The sequence below is a fragment of the Rhincodon typus genome, chromosome 3, assembly GCF_021869965.1.
Source record: "Rhincodon typus isolate 14 chromosome 3, sRhiTyp1.1, whole genome shotgun sequence".
In the NCBI taxonomy this organism is placed as follows: Eukaryota; Metazoa; Chordata; class Chondrichthyes; order Orectolobiformes; family Rhincodontidae; genus Rhincodon; species Rhincodon typus.
The window spans coordinates 50,324,247-50,342,085 of record NC_063334.1 but is presented as its reverse complement, the minus strand read 5'-3'; the positions used below and the strand labels follow the sequence as shown (position 1 = coordinate 50,342,085).

The window sequence follows — 17,839 nt, the reverse complement described above, 5'->3', positions numbered from 1 at the left end:
GAACAAATAGATTTTGCCCTGAACTCAACAAAAAGGGTTTTAATTGTAGAAATTAGAGAGATCAGCTGGGAAGCTTGATCTTAACAAGGTTTCTTCCAATTTGTCTTGTTCTTGGAAGTCTCCCCTCCAACTGAACAGATTAAACAAGAGCCATCTCCAGAGAAGTCACTGTTCCAAACAGCCACAATAGAGATATAAGGAAAAGCAAGCAGTTATCATCTGTTATGTGATTGATAAGAAGCTTTGTTAAAACAAAGTCTCCAATTTCCATAATGAACTTTCAAAATGTCTTTTAAAGAAACTACTCCAGGTATTTCCACAAAATTGAAAAAGTCCATTTTCCACTATTCACAAAATGTAGTCTTCTAAACAATATTAAATATAAAGTGTACTTGTAACACAATCTAACTGGTTAAGAGATATACTGTTTTCCTCATTGTTCAGTAAGGTGACAGATTTCTTGTTATATGCGTTGTATTATTGTTAGCTTGCACTTCCAGTAACATTGCAGGCAAAAGTGTAACATTTTAAACAATAAGAAAAAGGTCTAACTAACACGACTGCATACTACAGCAAAATTTGAGCTAAAATTTACGTTGAGGTAGTGGCGTGGCAGAATCAAACAGTTTATTGGGTAGCCATCCACAGTTGACTATCACAAATAAACGACAGAGCATAAGACTTTTTTTTGTTTATAATCACCAATGTGTAATTGAACGCTGAGGGGTCTGTGGTACATTGGTACCACCCACCCAAACACCTTTGAGCCAAAAGACCTTGGTTCAAGTTCCACCTGCTTCAGAGATATGTCATAATATATCTTAATAGATTGATTAAAATGGCTGTCTATAACTGAATGTCAAATGATTCTGACATAATTGAAACTTCAAGAAGAATGAAAGTAAGATCTAAACTTACTCATATCAAAGACATCTTTTTTTGATTGGTTTTCATTATTATTTGTCAATTCATTGGTTCCTGTGTTAGTGCTGGGATGTACTTGCAATGTTGCTAGAGCCTGGAGATCTAGATGTTGAGTGTTGACATATGTTGGTACTTCTCCATCTTTGGATAATGAAGGTCTCACCTCCGATCGAACGCATAAATCAGTAGAGGACCCTGCAAATTTCAAATAAGGAATACGTAAGGGAAGTTTAAGTAATTACTTCTAAACAAAGGAGTAGATAGGAGGATTTGGGATTGTGGATAATTGTGGACAAGAACCTGGATCCATTGGATTTACAGTCCATAAAAAATTCAGTGAAGAATGAACTTCCGGGCCTAATCTTCACAATAATACAGAGTAACCTTGACAGTGTTTGTAAAGAATCTCAGATTACATTAGGAATTTCAGCCAGCCTGACTCATTACTGACCTGTCTGCAAAGAACAGATGTAAGTTCCACTGTGAGTCTATTGATAAAGAAAAATAAAGAATATTGATCTTAGCAGAATCAAGAAATCTGTAATAAATTTATCCATCTTTTCCTCAAGGGGAATGTAAAGATTATGCAGACAATTTTCTTCAGCCTGATTCCATGCTTTGTCTCCCTAATGTATAGGAAATCACATTATGAGCAGTAATTCTGGCCTCAGATGTCCTACCTTGAAATGACACGTGGTTGCTCTGCTTCCCAACCCTTCATTGCCTCTGTCAGAGTGCTCTAGGTGTAGGTGCTCACTTGGAATATTCCAATGACTTGATCTCTGACTCCATCAGGGTCAAAGGTAGAGCAGAATGGTGGATAGAAATCCTAAACTGATTTACTTACTCCTTCTCTAAAGGCTTTGTGGAATTTCTGTCTCTTTTGCTTTTATCACTTTTGAGTTGTGACGGTCTTTTTATTTTTGTAAGCTTTGGTATTCCATCATTGTTATGAACTAGTATCAAATCATTACAAATAAAAACAGAAAAAGCTGAAGAAACTCAGCAGGCTTGGCAGCATCTGTGGAGAGAAAGCAGACTCAAACTTTTGAGCCCAGTGACCGTTCTTCAGAACACAATCAATTCATTGTTCTATTGTTTCAGATATCTATGCAAAGAAAGGAGGGACTGGTCTATTGCTCAGTTTCTATTGTTTTTGCTAAATCTCAAGGAGCTATGGAGAATATAAAAAAGATGAAGTTCAGATCATTTCATAGTAGAATGCATTTACTCATTATCTAAAAAGATATTTTTACATGTCACTCCTAGATTATGACAGTCATTAGCGACATACTAGTAATGACTGGATGGGTTGTTTCATAATCTACAAGTGGGCGTTCATGGCCTGACACATCAATTATGTAGTATTTTTCCATGTTTGAAAATCTTCTGTAATCGTAAGTACAATACATTACATATATGCTGAAAGTATAAATCTGCAAAATATATGATAAGGCTTTATAATGGTCAGGTCATATTTAGGATGGTTTGCCCAATTATGAACTATACCAAAGGTTTAGCGGACAACACTCAGCACAGCATTACCTATGTTCTGAGGGCTGAGAAGTTCTTCCAAAATGGTGTCTGTGACACGTATATACATTCTGTCAGAAGAAGGATGGACTGTGTATTGGTAAAGGGATCAAAGAGCACACACATCTGTCAGAAGAATGCAGAGCAGACAGATCACGAGGACAATCAGCAAGTACTATTTATTTGGTACCAACATTGTAATTTTGAAGCTGCATACTTCAGCCTACTCCCTCCCTATCTCCCACAGTTGAACACATGTTTATTGGCATGACAAACCCTCAACCTGTAGTATTTGAAGAAATGATCAGCCAACTACAAGTCAGTTGCTGGATTATTTCTTCTGGCTGTTGCCACAATTCTACAGTTTCAGTAATATGCAAGAAGTAATGTAGCTAATGTGGAAGTCTATTCTTGGTGACTTAAAGATTTGTTCAGAAACTAGTTGTTTCCATACATTGGTAGCCTAGTATGCAATTCTCTTAAGATTGAGCATGTTTGGAAGGATGAGCAGAGGAAGAGCAAAATAAAGTGCTGGAAGAGGGAGGAGGGAAAAGAAAGGGAGTACAATTCTCATCATGAAGCCATATCCGGGGCAAAACACTGAGGGAAGCAATTCATGTACTTGATTGTCAGTGACAATAAAAGTATGAGATAATGTTTGAACACTTCACTAAGTTGTAGTTGCAAACGTAACCTCAGCGAATGGTAAAGAATACAGTGAAAATTGTTGTGAATGTGAGAGTGGCTATAAACCTTTATGAATCTGGCTCTTTTTAGACTGCTGGTGGAGATATTAGCAGCATATCAAAGTCTGCAGTGTGCCGCTATATAAGGCACTGAGGCACTTTAATAAAAGAGAGAACTTCATTTCATTGCCTCCAACCAGAGAGAGGAAAATGGAGTGACCGTGAGCTTTTGCAAGAATTACGTGCTTTCCCATGGAGCAAGGTGTCATTAGCAGCATACACAATGCTTTGCATACACTACATATCAACCCTCCCATGTAACGAAAACAGAAGGTGTGACCATGGTTGTGAAAATCTAGTTCATGGTTCCTGTGTTTTAGTATTTTTGTTAAATTTGAGGAATTTAAGTTTAAAGTAGAAAATGGGATAAATGCAATTAAAGCATCTTTAAGACTCATGTACCAAAAGGTTGGGGATATATTGCTTTAAGAGTTCAATGGCTAGAAAGCTGAGGTATTTAAAATGCTGGGCTTTAATTACTGAACATACTTAAAACAGTGACAGCAAAGAAAGTTACCCATGTCTATTTAATAGAATCAGAATAGAAAAAACGGAACTAGAGCAGATGGCTTACTTAGTGGTGTCGTGGGGTCTGTAAATCTTGCAGTAATGGCAGTTGAGAGGGAAAGAGATTGAAGTTAGATTAAAAGCATGTAGGGCAGGTTTTTAGGTCTTAAGTGGTAAAAAGGGATTATCAATTTTCAACTTCCATCATCAGATTTTAATACCTGTGAAAAGGAAATACCTAAAAAGGAAAAACATTGATTCAAGATGGCCACAGTGGTCACCTGATGAGGTTGACCCAAGCTCATGAAACCATCCATTAACAAGAAATCAACCTAAACCAAAATTAACATTATTATAAAAAGGCTTTGAAACTTTGATCAGTATCTGCTGGTAAGTTTCACATATTGGGATGAAAGTCGCCTACAAGTTATCCAACTGGGAAAAAGTGAAGTCAGAAACATGAATGCATAAAGGAACTGTATTTCAAGTAAAAGTGTTTGTGGCAGCGCGAAGAAAATAGATCCATAACAGTAGAGCTGGATTGCTTGTTCTTTCTCTCTCCCTTTCCCTGCTTCTCTCAGCTACTCATACAGCATTGCCTAATGATAGAGTAAATTGGAGAAATATCCATGCATTGAAAATGCAAAGATATCTACAAATTTCCCCACTGCTGAGTTTACAAGACACCAATTTAACAACCAATACTCAGATAAAATTTAATAATTCAGGGATAAGGAGATTCCTCCAAAATGCCTATTCTGATCTTCTCTTTCGTATGAGACGCTGTCCCCGTGTGAAACTTTATACCTTATTTAGTGCATATTTGATGTGTTTTGCTACTTTTCCGAGGGTTAATAAGTAATAAAATTCCTCCATCATCCAATCAAGAAAACAATGTAATTGACCCTTAAACTTGATGAGAACAACATTTTAATTGAAGTTTGATATAGTTGTGATTTAAAATTTTATTTAAAACTTTGCTACAGTAAACTGAGGGGAGTTAAAAATAATTGTCGTACAGATCAGTGGAGCTTAAGAAGGTTGTCTGCTGATAGCAGACTCTAGGTGGTTAGGATAGTAGTCCCAGGAATCATTGATAGTTTATTCAGCTGAAAGTGGCATAAAGAAGTACAAAAACAATATTTATATGATGCAACTAAGAAATATTGAAGTTTAGAGGAACTCAGCAGCAGCTTGATGAAACTGGTTAACTGGAACTGGATGAAATTTGATAAATTCTGATATTGTGTCAATAATTAGATCCTTGGGCACAGTCTCAGAAATCCTGGCTAACTTGATCTCAAGCAAAGGTATGGAACTACTAGCATATGAGTAATCACTCAGGAAGTCTCGGTTGTACAGACATTTGAGGGAGTTCTGAAGCCACATCAGCAAAAGTGAAAAATTGGAATCCCTTGTCGAGGTGATAAAATTTAATAAGATTTGGTCACCTACAGTATTGCTAATGCCTGGCGGGCTTTGCATTCATGGCATTGTCCATTTAAAGTGATGCTTATGGAGTTTTGACCATTATTTGCCTCTTAATTAATATTTACTTGAGGTTAATCTTGAAAGTTAGAGTCTAAATTCCATATGCATTGTATATGGTTTAGAATCATTGTCTTACCTGTCAACTTATCTAGTCATTTTTAAGTGTTTATTTTGTGCAAATTTGTATGAAAAAGTTTTTTTTTGATGTTTCAATTCAACTCTGGAATCCTTGCACTTATTTTCTTGCTCTTGGTTCTTTCATGCATTCTATTCTTTAAAAGATTGTGGACGATCAAGCCAGCTTGTAACAAAAATATACTCTAAACCCTCATTCACCTACAGTCCCACACTCCATATCTTCTGTCTGTCACTGACCAGCACACTAGCATCTATCTCTCTGTGTTGTGATACCCTGGCAAATGTTTGAACATTGGTAGAGACAGGATGATGGCATCTATCGGAGCTTCCACCACAGCAGTGAGACATTGGGTTCCCGCTATTTGTACCACAATGAAAGCTAAGGCACCAGTAACAGACATGGTTGGTTCCACAACTGTGTTGATTGAATTGGACAGCTGGAAAGAGTAGGTTCCAATTTCTTCACAATGCCTGTGTCAAGTTGGTGCCAATTTATTACAACCAATGAACAGTACTGGAAGTGTTGACTGCATGCAGTATTCTGTACAATTAGAGGCAGCAAAATGTTGATATACTGCCTGAAGTCCATTAAATTGGCACAACTTAATTTTTCCACAACATTCCTCATGTCCATTTTCAGCAGATGACAAATTTACAGCCCAAGTACAAACAGCAAACACAATTTTTAAAAAAAGTTTAAACACCACCTTATATTGGAAGAATATTGGTGAGTTGTTACAGTACATCTTGTAGATGGTGCACACTGCTGCCAATGGATCATGAGATTAGTTCTGAATTATTATAGTAAAGAGCCAGCACAGACATACTAGATTGAATGATCTCTGTTTTGTTGTCCTCTGTTGTTTTGTGTATGTCTTGACATGGATCAGTAATACTGAAGTGTGAAATATCATCATTTCGCTTAAAAAAGTGTTCAACAATTTTCTTTTTCTGTGGAAAAAAAATGCTCAGAAGAGGCAGTATGCTGTTTCTAATGGTTATGTCATTCCATGTGATGCACAATACATTTTTGACATAATTTACATGGTTGTGTTGTACTTTTTCAAATGATATTTAGAACTCTTCCATGGTAATATATTAGCAGTCTATTTAATGAGTAAAAATCTGACACAGTGCTCTCTATTGACCACATTCATGGAGGATACCTAGAATCTCATTCACTTTACTCAGTTTCTCGTGTGAATTTACCTATTGTTTCAGTGACAGCTATTTCCCAAAAGGTTATTATTTACCATATTTGCCGAGTGCATGTCTCCAGTCTTCACTGTGGTTCTCGCCCAGGTCCGGCCCTTGATAGTAGCTTTGATCTTGTCCTATGGCTAACACTGGCTACAGTAACAAAGTAAAATTGTTCAACACTAAAGGGTTCCATGCCTAAAACAACACAGAGTAAGAAAGATTAAAAGAATACAAACATTTCTTTCTTTGGAATGATATCCGTTCTTTTTTTCCCAACTTGAGTCTCATGCATTTGTTGTTTATACTTATCTGTTTATTTTTCAATCAATGGTAATAAAAATGCAGAAGGATTTTGTAGCTATGGGTGAATGTAGTATCAATATTTTGTGCTAATTTATCAGCACTGCTCTATTGCCTAGTCCTTCCTTGTTGAATGACAACATCACTCCTCACATGATCCCTCATCCCTGCTATTTAGTTCAAAGCCTCCTGTACTGCCCTGTTATGTGACCCACCAGAATACTAGGCTCAACATTGTCCAGAAGAAGGCCATCCCAGTGGTACAGTGGAACTTACCCCAGTACTGGTGCTAGCGCCCTATGAATCAAAATCCTTTTCTATTACAAAAGTCTTTCAGTCATGCATTAAAATCTCTAATTTTATTCACCCTATGCCAATTTGCCTGTGACCTGAGTAGTAATGTGGAGAGTTTATTATTTCTCTGGTTCTGTTTTTAAATAAATGTCAGAGGGTGGTGGTGGAGGCCTGTAACCAGTGGTGTTCTGCAGGGATCAGTTCTGGGTCCACTGTTTAGATAAACAATTTGGATGAGAATATAGGATGCATGATTAGTAAGTTTACGGATGACACCAAAATTGGCAGTATAGCAGACAGTCAAGAAGATTATCTAAGAGTACACCAGGCTCTTGATCTGGGCCAATAAGCCAAGAAATGGCAGATGGAGTTTATTTTGGATAAATGCAAGATGTTGAATTTTGATAAGATGAACAAGGGCAGGAATTACACAGTTAATGGTAAGGACATGGGGAGTGATGACAAACAGAGACCTAGGTGTTCAGGTACATAGTTCATTGCAAGCTGCGACATAGGTAGACAGGGTGGTGAAGAAGGCGTTTACCAGACTTGCCTTCATTGCTCAGACTTCTAAGTATAGGAGTTGGGACATCATGTTGAGCTTGTATGTTGGTGAGGCCATTTTTGGAGTACAGTGTACAGTTCAGGTTGCCCTGCTATAGGAAAGATGTTATTAAATTGGAAAGGGTGCAGAAAAGATTTACAAGAATTGTTAGCGAAACTGGAGGTTTTGAGTTTAAAAAGAGAAGATGGATAGGCTGGGACATTTTTCCCTGGAATGTAGGAGATTACTAGTGGCCTTATAGACGTTTATAAAATCATCAGGGGCATAGACACGGTGAATAGCAAAGGTCTTTTCCCAAGGGTAGGGGAGTTCAAAACCAGAGGGCATAATTTTAAGGTGAGAGGAGAAAGATTCATTTGGGACCTGAGATGTAACTTTTTCACACAGAGTGGTTTGTATGCGGAATGAACTGCCAGAGGAAGTAGTAGATGCAGGTGCAATTCCAACATTTAAAAGACATTTAGATAGATACATGAGTAGGAAAGGTTTAAAGTGATGTGGGCCAAATGCAGGCTGTAGGATTGTATGACTCTATATCCCTCGTAGCTGCTTATACTCCCTTAGCAGATACCCACATAGAGCACACTAATTCAATCCTCCTTGTTCCACCGCAAGTTCTTCTCTAACCGCAAATAGATGTCCCAAACCCTGGCACTGGACAGATCACAGGTCATAGTTCATAGATTCCCTACAGTGTGGAAACAGGCCCTTTGGCCCCACAAGTCCACACCGATTCTCAGAGCATCCCACCCAGACCCATCCCCCTATAAACCACCTAATCTACACATCCCTGAACACTACAGACAATGTAGCATGGCCAATCTATCTAGCCTGCACATCTTTGGACTGTGGGAGGAAACTGGAGCATCCGGCGGAAACCCACGTGGACACGGGGAGAGTGTGCAAACTCCACACAGACAGTTGCCCAAGGGTGGAATCGAGCCCGGTTTCCTGGCACTGTGAGGCAGCAGTGCTAACCACTGAGCCACCATGCCGCCCCAGGTAATATAGTATTCTAAATTAATGCTCTCAGCTGCAGAAAATTGTGTCCATCCCCAAACTATGCTATCTTCTGCTACCACTACATCTATCACATCTATTATCAAGTCCAACTTAAATGGCTCTCTGCACCATTTTACCAAGGTCATCCACTTTGTATGCCCTGTTCTCATCCAAGCAAGCTACAAGAACAACAAAACCTTTGGTTAACTCCAAAGTTTGAATGTCTTCCACATCTGCCTTTTTAATCCCCACACAGCTTCATTTACAGTCACGCTCTCCTGTACCAACCATGGACCACATTGGAATACCCTAGGCCAAGGGGTACAATTCCCTTTTAGAACAAAGTCTCTGGGCAACGTACCCCTCTTTGAGGCATTGTAGTGTCTGTAGGTTATTCAATCTGAACTAAAGTTTCTCAAGCCAAAAACACTTAGAGTGTGTATGGTTACTGTGGATCACACTGGTATTTACCAGTGCCCACATACTACGGCTGTAACTCATCATCTGTTCTGTTATATGTCTTGTGTTTTAATGATCATATTAACTATTCTTTGTCTAAATTTTAATTGATGCCTCTTGTTTTGCTCCATTTAATTCTACCCCAGACCCTCTCCGATCTAGACCTCATCCTAGCCTTGGACCAAATATGGACAAAAGAGCTGACTTCCAGAGATGAAGTTAGAGTGAATCCTCTTGAAATCAAGGCAACTTTTTAATGAGATCCCTATCAAAATTAAACTCAAATTTCTGTTGGCAGGAGCCATAACTTGCAAAAAGAAAGATGGTTGTGGTTGTCAATGACTACATCTTAGTACCAGAATATCCCTGCAGTAATTCCTCAGAGTGTGTCGTAGGCTAACCTAACTTCAGTTGCTTCATCAATGATTTTGATTGATCACATTGTCAGAAGTGGTAATATTTCTGAGCATTCAATCGTATTTGCAAATCCTCAGAAAATGAGGCAGCTTGTGTCCACACACAGCAAGAACAGGACAGCACTCAGGTTGGGATGCGAAGTAGAAGTCACACAAATGCTAAGTAATAACCGTCTATGGCAATAGAGAATCTAGCAGTCTCCCTTTGACATCAATGTCATTACTGCCACTGAATTATTCCACTCTCAACTTCCAAAGGCTTAGCATTAACCAGAACTTGGTTAGCCATATAAATGCTGCATCTATAATAGCAGGCCAGAAGCTGGGAACTCTGCACCCAGTACCTCATCTCCTATCCCCCCACGGTCTGTCCACGATCTACAGGGCACAACTTATGAGTGTAATGGAATAGTTCTCACTTGCCTGGAGGAGTTTGGCTCTAACAGCACTCAAGATGTAGAACAATATCCAGGGTGAAGCAGCCCACTTGTTTGGCACCCTACCCACCACCTTAAATATTCAATTTCTCTGCGACTGGAGTACCATTTCAACATTACAAATCATCTGCAAGATGCTCTACAGCAATTCACCAAGGCTACTTTGACTACTCCTCCCTAATCTGCAATTACCCAAGGTGACAAGGACAATAAGCACATGGTGGGTTCACCATGACCGCCAAATTTCCCTCCAAGGCATACACCAAATTGGAAATGTGTAATTATTGCTTCATCATCATTGTGTCAGAACACTGGAGCTCTGTGGTTCAGCACTGTGGCTGTATCTACACCACATGGACTATTGTTCAAGAAGACTGCTCAGTACAATCTTATCAAGCCAATTAAGAAGGAGCAATAAATTAATAAATGATTCAACAAATAATTGTCCTCCATAAAGCTCTCCTTCTTGGTAAATTCCTCAACACATATTCACACCCCTTTTGAGCTTTCAACCTTACCTAATCTCATTGCTTGCATAGTTTCATTCACAGATAAGATCCTATTTAAACACTTCTTACATTATTCACCAACCACTTAGCCTTTCTATGTTCTGAACCACTACTCTATAGCTCCTTTATCATTTCTGGAAAAAACAATGTTGTGATTCACTTACAACTGCATTCAACATCTCAGCAATCGAGATGTTAGCTTTCCATTAGCCACAACATTAATTCAGCTACTGATTTACTCAATCATGACCTCATCTTCACTTTTGGTTTCCTACTCCCCAGTAAGCATTCTCTCTCATCCTGGCCATTTCTTGTAGTATGGCCCTTATCCACGCTCGTTTGAGTCCAAGGTATGCATTTCTGGTCCACTGCCTCTGCAAACTCCCTCATTTCCACTGACTCACCAGGGCAACCTACCCCTTGCTTTGCCCTAAACTTGCTTCTTTCATTAGTTTCACTCATCTCCCCTCGTGTCCTCTCTGAGCTCATCTTTTCATGAGACCCATCTCCTGTTACCATGATCCTATTCCCTGTAAACTGTAGATCATTTAACTTCTCTTCCAAGACCCCATGTTCGGGGATATTGTAAGCGCTTTCTCTCTTTAGGTGTTGCCATCCTTTCCCTTAAGTATGCCAACATCCCCCCTTTCCTCAAAAATCAATTCTTGATGCCTCCATCCTTACAAACTATTCCTATCTCAAACCACCCTTTCCTCTTTACAGTTCTTGAACACGCTGCTATCTACAAAACTTGTTCCTATCTTTCGCAAATCCTCAAACTTGAATTCATCCAATGAGGTTTCTGATCTTGGAGAAAAGTGAATTAACCTGTGCACTCGTTCCTGATAGGTATAAAGTCTCAACTCTGGTAACATTCTTGTAATTCTTTTCCTGCATCTTCTCCAGTGTTTCAATACTTCTCTTCTTAATATGACCGAACTGTTAATTTGGAGAGCTGGTATAAACACAATGGGCCAATGGCCTCTTTTTGCTGTAACAATTATGTGATTCTGTGCCCTTTCTTGAAATGCAAACAGAAGTGTGCAGGATGCTACAACGCAACTTAGCTTAACTATAGAGAGGAAGTAGTAGTTCTTTCTCTCGGATTCCAATTCAGTAATCTTTGATTCTGGGGCCATCAGATGTGATGCCCATTGCTGTTTAGCCAGCTGTTGCTCACCATTTAGGCTCATATCTGAAGACAAGTCACTTGCATAAAACAAAAGAATAGCTGCAGTCTATGGAACATCACTGTAACATTTAGCACTTATTGATAAACTGGGTGAGACAATCCAACACACTGCAGATAAACAATAAAACATTTGTTATTATCCTCTGTAAGTATTACTATCATGTAGGGAATCTTATTACTCAATAAGCCAATGCTGAATAGATAAATCTATCTCTAATCAACAGAAATAATGGTCATTTTAGTCATGGCTCGAGAAATGAATGTGCTTTATATAGATTTTTTGTAATACCTGCTTTCATATTTGGTGTTTTGAAAGCTACATTAGAACAGAATGCACAATAGTTGCTTGGAGCAATCTCATCACAATTAAAACAGTTAATAAGCAAAACATCAAGCTTCAATTATCTAACTTTAAGACTTGATTCAAGGAATTAATACATTAAAATATGTAAGCCAATAAAAATACATTGAGAAATATAAGTCACACAAAATTTACCAACCTGATTAACATTAAAACAATGTTCAGGCAGAATCTGATTCAACCCTAGCTGATGAGTTTCTCTAAGTCGGACATCAATAAACCCACCAGGAGGAGGGATTTTCCCTGGAATACTGTTATAATAAGGATGCTCTGTTACCTCTTCATCTTCTCCAGCCCATGTTGATTCTTCTAAATTTGGCATTCTGTGTGAGATTAGAAAATGGTTGTTGGTGTCATGGAGTGTAAGTAAAAATTATTCAATGAAAATCTTACGACATGATTTAAAGTTTTATACCATGTATAAATGCTCTTGAAACTATATTCTTGAAAATATGAATTGTTATATGAGAAAATGTCAGAATTATATAATTTTGGAATTTTGGAAATTGCTATACTATTTTTGTCCATGGGCAATGATTTTTCTTATGGATGAATTTCATAACTGGACATTTGCATTCACCACTGTAGAAAACAGCCCTTAATGCAACTATTTTGTTGGTTTACCATTGCCTTCCTCACACTTTTGAACTTCAGCCTACCTTCTTCCAGGTGGTTTGCAACAAAGCCTAACGAGTCTCATGTACGCACAAAACAGGGTTTTGCCACATTGCTCCCAACTAATGCTATTGGATATAAACCCAGTATTCAGTATCAGTACTCTGTTTGCTGCTGCCAGAAGTGGGGCCCAAATCCAAACCTGTTGACTCAGAGAAGGGAATGCTATGGCTGAACCACTAGCTCCTCCTGTCTTCCTATATAACCGATATTCATACAGATTAAATGACCTATCATTGTTAGGAATTAAATGTGTAGTAACACAGCTTTTCATTTGTCTCCAATAAATGTGGCATATATTTTTGATGCAAATTAAATAATTACAAAACAAGAACTGTACATGACTGCATTTCAAAATATTCTCCTGGAAAGCAAAGATATTCAGTGGAAACACAAAATGTCAGTATGGCTTATTTGGTGGTTGAATCCTAAAGGAAATAGCTGATAGACTGGGTCTGTGGGATGTAATCAGGGAACCAAGAGGGAGAAACATTTATGACCTCACCCTCACCAATCTGTTCATTAGTCTACTCTTGATCGTCATTAAAGTGATGGAAGGTGTCATCAATGGTTCTATCAAGCAACGTCTGCTTAGCAATAACTTGCTCACTAAAAACCAGTTCCGGTTCCATCAGGATCACTGGCTTTTGACCTCATTACACCCTTGGTTCAAATATGGACAAAACAGTTGAATTCCAGGTGAGGTGAAAGTTGACATCAGTGCCAAATTTGATTGATCAAGGAAATCTAGCAAAGCTGGGGTCAATGGAAATCAGATGGAGATCTCACCACTGGTTAGAGTCATACTTAGCACAAAGGAAAATAGCTGCAGGTTTTGGAGGTCAGTCATCTCAGCTCTAGAACACCTCTGTAGGTTTTCCTCAAGGTAGTGTCCTAGGCCCAGCCATTTTCAGCTGCTTTGTCAATGACCTTCGCTCCATCATAAGGGCAGAACTGGGGATGTTTGCTGATGATTGCATAATGGTCAGCACCATTCACTAATGGTCAGATAAGGGAGCAGTCCACCATGAAAGGCACCTAGACCTGGACAGTATCCAGGTGTGAATTAACAAGTGGAAAGCAACATTTATCAATACAGACATGATGGGTTGAATGACCTCTTTCGGTACTGTAAAATTGATTCCATTTGTCCCACAAAACATGGGTTTCCGCTAGGTGCTCCAGTTTCTGGCCACAGTCCAAAGACGTGGAGGTTCAGTGGATTGGCCATGCTAAGTTGCCAATAGGTCCAGGGATGTGTAAGTTAGGTGGATTAGCCGTGAGAAATGCAGGGTTACAGGAAAAGGTTACAGGGTGAATCTGGGTGTGATGCTCTTCGCAGAGTTGGTGTGGACTTGTTGGGCCAAATGGTCCGTTTCCACACTGTAGGGATTCTATGATTCTAAGTGCCAGGCAATGACAATCTCCGACAAGTGAAAATCTAACCATCATTTCTTAACATTTAATGGCATTACCGTGGCTGAAGCTCCCACAATCAACGTTGTAGGAGTTACCATTGTCCAGAAGCTAAACTGAACTAGCCACATAAATAGAGTAGCTACAACTGAAGGTCATTTGTTAGGAATCCTGCATTGAGTAATTCACCTCCTTGTGGTGGATAGTGTCAAGGTACTTGAGGGTTTTTGGGACTGCAGTTTGTCTATTATCCATATTTAGCTCAGGTTAATTCTGATATTAGAATATTAGCTATATTATATAGTAGATAGTATTAATTTTCTGACTTTGTACAGTAATATTTCATGTTGTTTGTTTGTTTAAAACTATAGGATCTCATGGCTTTATTTTCTAAGTAAGTACCAGGAATTTAAACTTGGTCCATTTAAAAAAGGAACTGGTGCTTAGCCATGTCACAAGTGAAATTTGGCAGTGTGGTCTTGAAACATAATAAATCATAGTTATGAAGATATCAATTGTGTTACGTTTGCCTTATTATTCCCTTATTGTTCAGTAATCTAGTCACCATAAAGTAATGGAGAGACAATAGGACTGAAGAAGACTGATCTTATTACAATACATTGTTTCCACCATTATAACCAGGATTACTGCAGATTGCAGTCTAATAATTTTGCAGTAATTGACTGACCAAATTCATGAATCCTTGCAATTGATTTTTAAAGAATTGATACTGGCACTGACTTTCACACCTGCATAATGTTCTCGTCAGTAAAATGAACTTTGCTCATCACCTCAGATTATTTACCATTCTTCAAAAGCTTTGAAGGGCTCCAAACCTCAGCAATTTTCATTTAAAATAGACAGGTTAAGATCTGCAAGTGTATCTTGTGGAATCAGGTAAATCTAGTCATGGTTTCAGTTGGATGGTTCAGTATAAATACACTGACAACAAACTTCTTTTAATATAATGACAGAGTAATAAAAGATTCAATCACTTTGTAACAATGTTTCACTCCAATGCTACCACATATTATTTGCTGTCAAAGCGATTGTCATCTCCAGATTCAACTACTTGAATTCTTCAGTCTGTAAGCTTCAGATTATCTAAATCATCACTGCCAATATCTGAAACATCAGTCCCAATCAACAACCCTTTACTAACCTAAGCTGGCTTTGACTCCCCTAATGGCTCTAATTTAGAAGTCTTATCCTTATATACAACTACATTTTTGATTTATCACTGTAGTATTCTCCAGTCAGATAAATCTGCAAGACCTCTGCACTTCTTGAATTCTGGTACTTAGGCATCACCCAGCTCACTTACCCTACCATTGGTGGCCATGTGCTTTCACCTAAACTTTGAAAATGATCATCTAAATCTTTTTCCTTCCTAATACCTTCATTCTTGACACAATATCAATGTTCATATGTTTGCGCCTTAGGATTTTTCTACATTGAAAACACTGGTCACACAGTTTGGTTGCGTATTGATTGGATTGTTGGTGCTACAGATGCTGTTTGGTGCAAGATGCAGATTAATACTTGGTACCTTGGTAGCAGCAGTGTTGACACAATTCTGCAGCAGGCAGTGGTACCAGCGCATTTCAGCCAATATGACAAACCGACAGAGGCCTTTAGGCAACTAGAACTGTCCAGTGACAACTCATGATCTCTGTGCATGACCCACACATGTAAATGATATGTATAAAATGAATGTCACACAAGATATCATTGAACACACCATTTAAATGTGTAACCAATTCTTCATCTGCCTATGACTGAGGTTCTCAGAGAGTTGACACCTGTACCATCTTTACTCCCACCCTGAAACACTAGTATTATGTAGTTCAATTTTAGGAGCCCTAGTATTGGGCAGATGGGGACCCTGAACCAAGAGGTTAGCTGATTCCTGCCATCACCAATCCAGCCCATGTATTAAAGCAGTAAAAGGCCAATTAATAGCCTTCACCTGGGTTCTCAGACCACATTCAATGTGGAAGGTCAGCTGCACTGGTTGCAGTGCCAATGGCATTAGGAGGTTGGCATATCTGGGCACAAAGCTGGCAGTGGCCTGGATGAACTCCTGAGATTTGCACAAATAAGTAAGGCTTTGTCATGGAGGCAGGCATAGATGGAATGTAATGGCAAGGAGCAATCTGGGCATGGCTTTGGCTGACTCTCAGAGCTTTGAGGGGAGGGGATGCACACACGGCAATGTACATTATCTGAAGGCAGATATGGGTGTGCAACTGGTAAGGGTGGGGTGTAAATCACTGGATGGAGCACTGCTATTACCTGTTAATGACCTGGAGATATGTGGAGTTATCACACTTCATTGCTACAGAATGATGAGTGTGCCTGACATTCCACATAATCAAAGAAAGCTTTTTTTTACTGGATATGTGGCCCCACAATGCAAGGGAGAGTAGGTGGTCAGTAGACAGAATGATAGAACTGTCTATCTTCATCCCTATAAAAGGTAAAGTGCTGGAAAAGTGCTATCAACTGGAATTGAAACTTCACCTCCGCAAATGATGGGATGGTGACCGGACCGGGCCCGCAAAACCAACAGAAAGTAAAGAAAACTAGATACTTACCCGATAGATCCAATACACACCTTACTGAGTTAGCGGACTCTACCCAAACTGAAAAGCCTACACAGCCTGAAGTCTTCATCCAGGCTCCGGGTACAGAAAGCGGGAACAGCCAGGCACAATTCAAAAGCACGTTTCTCAGCAGTGAGCTTAACCTCCCAAGACCCCAAAATTCCGACCTAGCTAGCAGGGAGGGGAAAGCGGATGGTGACAGTGCATTGGGGCCCCAGGATAGGAATCCTCATTAAAAACTTTTTTAGAACTATTGTTTGCTGCGTGTGTCAGTGGGATAAGGTTCTAATAGTATTAATCTAGTTAGTAAATGGTGTAATTTAAAGTACTACAGTTCTCTGCATAATTCATTGTGTCAATTTCCTGGTTTATTGCATTTACGTATTTTTCTTCCATTGAATTTGTTTTTGTATTTTAAATAAACACAGAGATTCTTTTGCTCTGAAACAACTGTCTACTGCCTCTTCATTTCACATTCCCTATATAAGTCCAATGGTCAGAACCAGGGATCTGGGGGTGATTTGAACAACTTAAAAATCAGGAAATAACTGATTGCAAACCAAAACTCTACAGGTAGGGGGTTCAACAGTTGCCAGATAGTTGCATAAGTTGGTAAGGGCAGTTCATAACTGCTGTGCAGCTGCAAGAGGGAGAGAGAGCAGGATTCTGAACACTGGAAGATTGCAGAAGTTGATCCAGATGTTGAGTCCCAGTCAGATAGTGGGCTCTGGAGTCACCTGTAGATGCTGAATATAATGAAGATGTGGAGGAGTAACAAGCAGGGGTTGCCTAACCATTATTGTTAATTTAAGTTTAAAAGAGTAGAAAATGACCTTTCGGCCCATCATGTCCTCACCAGTCGTCAAGTACTTACCTACTTTAGTCAAATTTCCCAGCACTTGGCCTGATAAATTGCACGTTATGGCATTTCAAGTATTCATCTAAATACTTCTTAAGTTTTGCAATGGCTTCCACCTCTACAGGCTGAATTCCAATAACTCACTGGATGAAAAATATTTTCATCAAGTCCCCACTAAATCTCTTACCCCTTATCTTAAATTTAGGTCT

General features: G+C 39.0%; 1 protein-coding gene across 1 annotated transcript in view; it reads right to left on the bottom strand.

The window, feature by feature from the left end:
- The window catches only part of shc3 (SHC (Src homology 2 domain containing) transforming protein 3), a 212,357-nt gene that overhangs the window by 47,274 nt on the left and 147,244 nt on the right, over positions 1-17,839 (bottom strand). The window contains exons 8-10 of the mRNA XM_048595005.1: positions 12,214-12,397; positions 6,593-6,689; positions 919-1,119 (exon numbers count right to left, since the gene is read on the bottom strand). Coding sequence (XP_048450962.1) covers positions 919-1,119; positions 6,593-6,689; positions 12,214-12,397 — 482 coding nt within the window. The remainder of the gene's footprint in view (positions 1-918; positions 1,120-6,592; positions 6,690-12,213; positions 12,398-17,839) is intronic.